This window comes from Rhagoletis zephyria, unplaced genomic scaffold, assembly GCF_001687245.7.
Source record: "Rhagoletis zephyria isolate East Lansing unplaced genomic scaffold, Rhagoletis_zephyria_1.1 Rzeph_scaffold_31345, whole genome shotgun sequence".
In the NCBI taxonomy this organism is placed as follows: domain Eukaryota; kingdom Metazoa; phylum Arthropoda; class Insecta; order Diptera; family Tephritidae; genus Rhagoletis; species Rhagoletis zephyria.
Window position 1 is genome coordinate 1 of NW_016188401.1, and position 4,144 is coordinate 4,144.

General features: G+C 33.8%; 1 protein-coding gene across 1 annotated transcript; it reads right to left on the reverse strand.

Annotated features, from left to right (window-relative positions):
* Nucleotides 1-3,016: 3,016 nt before the first annotated feature.
* Nucleotides 3,017-4,137, reverse strand: LOC108383189 (venom acid phosphatase Acph-1-like; the record flags this gene model as incomplete). The annotated part of the gene is made up of 3 exons (XM_017639569.1): nucleotides 3,017-3,468; nucleotides 3,547-3,805; nucleotides 3,862-4,137. Coding segments are annotated over 3 exons (642 nt in total), but the record flags the coding sequence as incomplete, so codon positions are not given.
* Between the last annotated feature and the right edge of the window lie 7 nt (nucleotides 4,138-4,144).

Genomic DNA, 4,144 nt, shown 5'->3' on the forward strand with positions numbered 1-4,144 from the left:
CTGATCGTTTGACACATTTACCAGAATTTACCAGTAAAAAATCTTCGGATTAAAACTGGTAACTTCTGACAAAGAGAGAACCCCTTTTACTCTGTCATTTGTCCTCTCAGTTGCCAGATAACCGATTACGGGATCAATTTCCAGTAAAATCTGCTAAAAAATGGTAAGTTCGGACTCATACGAGATAACAACTAATATTTGGCCATTAACGTAATGCGTTAGGTCTTTCATATTAACCTTTATATTTCCAAGTCGGAATTGTTTCGAACTCTCAATTTGAATTTTGAGGGAGCTAGTGCGACCAGAGCACTGAAGCAGGGACCACATGATATGTACATTTGTACAGCTTTGTACATTTTGGCAGTCACAGAATGGAGTTGTCTAGAAATCTCTATCGAGAATGAGTTCAGCTCAATAAGAAATTTCCAAACAACCCCACCCTTTAATTGTCAAATTTGCAAATCTGTACAAATCAAGGCATATTGAACATGTAGTAGCGGTAGAGCAGATGATTTTTTTTTTTTCAAATTATTTGGTCTCTAAAATGTCAAATCTTTTTAATTTCGTTTTACGAAAATTCTAAATTGTCAAAGTATATTTGCATGTTAAACCTTTTTTAATACAAAACAAGGTATTGAAAATCATGTTTTTGGTACGTTCGCTTAACTCAAGAGTTCAAATGCTGATTATGGGGCCTTGTAAAGGAACAAAAGGTGATAGAACCTTTAACTTCTGGCTGCTGGCTAGACAAGCTCTGACAAGCCGCTCCGATATAATGGTAAATTGGGAATTGTATGGAAATTCTGTTTATTAGTTCGACAGTTCATTAGGCGGTCCAGAATAACTGGATAGTAGCTGTTTAGAGCGAGCTTTCCGTTGGTCTAGGCGCCTCGATAATTTTCTTTCCTTTCTTTATTTCCGGCCGGAACATCGTCTATCTTTAATGTTCCCCGCAACATAGGACACAAGCAAAGGGGTTGCTAAAAGGCTTGCGGAACAGAGTCCAGGCATATAATCATTTCCGAGATTCCTCCTTCATAAGTTGAGTTTTTGAGTTATGAAATTCTTCCAGCAAGCAAGCGATTTTTTTATATTATAAGACTTTGGGACAATGCAACAAGGTCACTTTTTTCATTTTGCGAACAGTTGAGACTTCAAGGTCTTCTTCCCTGGGAAGAAGTGACTACAAATCTGATGTGATAATATGCCCCTTAGCGGACAATGGCAAATCTCTGATTGAACCTGAGTCATGAAAAATTTCTCATTAAAGCCATTCGCTTTTCGAAAATAACACGAATTTTATTTGTTCGACAAAAAATAAATTTTTTAATTTGGAATTTTATTTTCTTGATAGTTTTTAATCGTTATAATGGAGAATGCGTTCTTTATGATCTAAAAATTTTAATCTGAAAATAACGGTTAGGGTATGATTGAAAAAATAAGAATCAAAAATTGCGATAAAAAAAATAAAAACTATAGAACAGCGGTTAAGTTTCGTCGGGAAAATATAAATCCCATTATAACAGTTAAATTAATATTTTTATTATAAAAACCACAACCGTTACGGACCCTAGTAATAACATCAAGACGCACATCTCGAATTGAAGCGGAAGCTCGACCAAACAATTGACAAAATTGTGTTACAAAAATTTATGTATATTTTTGAACTAATATAAATACCTTCAGAATAATATTTTTTCTCTGTGCTGCAATACATTCCACGAAGAAAGTAGAACTTGTTGAGACTCTCGAATAAAACTAAATAAAGCCTCGCGACAATAATTACGAAACCCTGGACCTTTCACCATATCGTTGAGTTTGGATTAATGCACCTAGAAACCTGTTAACGATCAGGACTTTTATAGAATTGGCAATGCAATTGACTTTCCTAGGCCGAGCGAAGCAAACGAGTCTCTACTTGACCAAGACGTGGTGAAAACAGCGGCATTAATACAACTAAGCCTTTAAAATCGATCTACTTAGGTGCAACTGTTCAAAGACCGAAGAAAAAGGAAAAGGCATTGAGCCGGACGGCCGAAGACCGATTAATATTTCAAAAATAATTTTAATTTTCTGGTTTAAATACGTACTTGTGATGACGAATGAAACGTTCCTTTTTTTAAGTTGTTGCCTTATATATTTGTTTCCTTATACAATTTAAATGAAATCAATATTCTTTACATACTTTTACTTATTTTTTATATAGTACATACTTATTGTATATATTGTTTTATTGGAATTTATGTAGTAAAAAAGTATCTTTAAGCATTATTTTTATGAACAACAGTCTTTTCTTCAATTTTTTTTTTCAATTTTAACGCAAATTACTTGCACCTTTATGGCTACACATTTGCGCTCATTTTTTATATGTACATATGAATATTATTATAGGAAAAGGACAAACGACAAATACAGATGCGTACAAATGGATAAATGAACAAAAAAAAAAACGAATTACAGTTAAATTCTATAAATGTTTGTGTAAATGTATGTGGCAATAAGCACCATTCCAGTAGGCATATTTGTGAACACAAAAAATTTGTTTGTGAGTAATAACGACACGTCTATCNGCGTACAAATGGATAAATGAACAAAAAAAAAACGAATTACAGTTAAATTCTATAAATGTTTGTGTAAATGTATGTGGCAATAAGCACCATTCCAGTAGGCATATTTGTGAACACAAAAAATTAGTTTTGTGAGTAATAACGACACGTCTATTATTAATAAACTTAAAATGGTTTTTTCTCAGAATGTAAAGTAAAACATAAATATAAAATTAAATTTGTTACAGTTTCACGAACCTATAGATACACAAATTAAACTAAACGAGTTCAATATTTAGAAAATATATGGTTCTTTGTTACGCCAAATAACATTCTTATGGCCTTATTCATAAAAAATAAAGTAGCTTTAAAAAAGGTTTATAAACTGAAAAATGTATGAAAACGTCATTTTATAAAGCTCTTTAAACCTACTTTATTTTTTATGAATAAGGCCATTAAATTATATAATAGAATACGAATTTAGGTTAACGTATAAAAATGTATGTATTTTGCTATGTATACATACATATATAATTATGTATATGGTAATATAAAACGTCTTAATTGGATATTACAGCAAAGTTATCGACTAAAAATGTGAATCACAATCAATGCATTTACAAGCACACACACACCCGAAAATGCAATTCAATTGTTAAATATCAAATTTATCTGATATTAAAATGAAATGCAAAACATTAAATTTATTCATTAACATACAGAGAGAGGAACATCAAATTTGTGCCGATTGTTTTGGAGCTGGTTGGGGTCAGGTTGTCGAAGAGTTGTTGTCCGGTCATATCAATTGTCAACAATTAGGCCATTTGTGCATAGGCATACGTGCTGTATCGACGACGGCGATAGTAAATCAAAAAAATGTAGGAAAGCACTAACATGGCGCAGATAATCGATCCAAGAATAACTGGAAATATGAAATAAAAACACATAATTGCTTATATATTGGATTGCGTTGCATTTTTCATTTAGCACTCATGCTTACCCATTGCCATGCCAATATTAGCCTCATCGTACGTCATCATCATTGTACTCAATTTGCATTCCTGCTCCCAGTTCACAGGCAATATGTCTTTATAGATTTCGAGTGTTTTCTCCAGCGGACACGCAACGCCACAGTCAGGTATGCTCAGCAATGCCGGTTCGGCTGAAGTGTTCTTGTAGAAAATCGAAACAAATGGATGATTATTCTCATCTAGACGCAGCTCGAATAGTACGCACGCTGTGTAGCCTGGGCTTTTCAACTAAAAAATATTCCAAACATTTAAAATTAAATTAATTAAATTAAAAACTTTCTTACATTATACAACTTGAGTGCGTTTAAAACGTTCGCCACAGTTGTGTCGTGTGCGCTGTAAATCCACACAGAGCGATTGGGTTTCAGTGACCCACGCGCCTTATCGGCAAAACGGTGTAGCATCTCTTTTATCAATGGACCGATCTTGAGGCGCGCCATACGCCGCGTATACGTGCCTATAGAAAAGGCAAAGTCAGCTATATACGTCATATCTGCGCTGGGATACACCTTCTTGGCCCAATCGGGCAGCGTTCGATTATACAGTGCTTCAATGAAGAACGTGTTA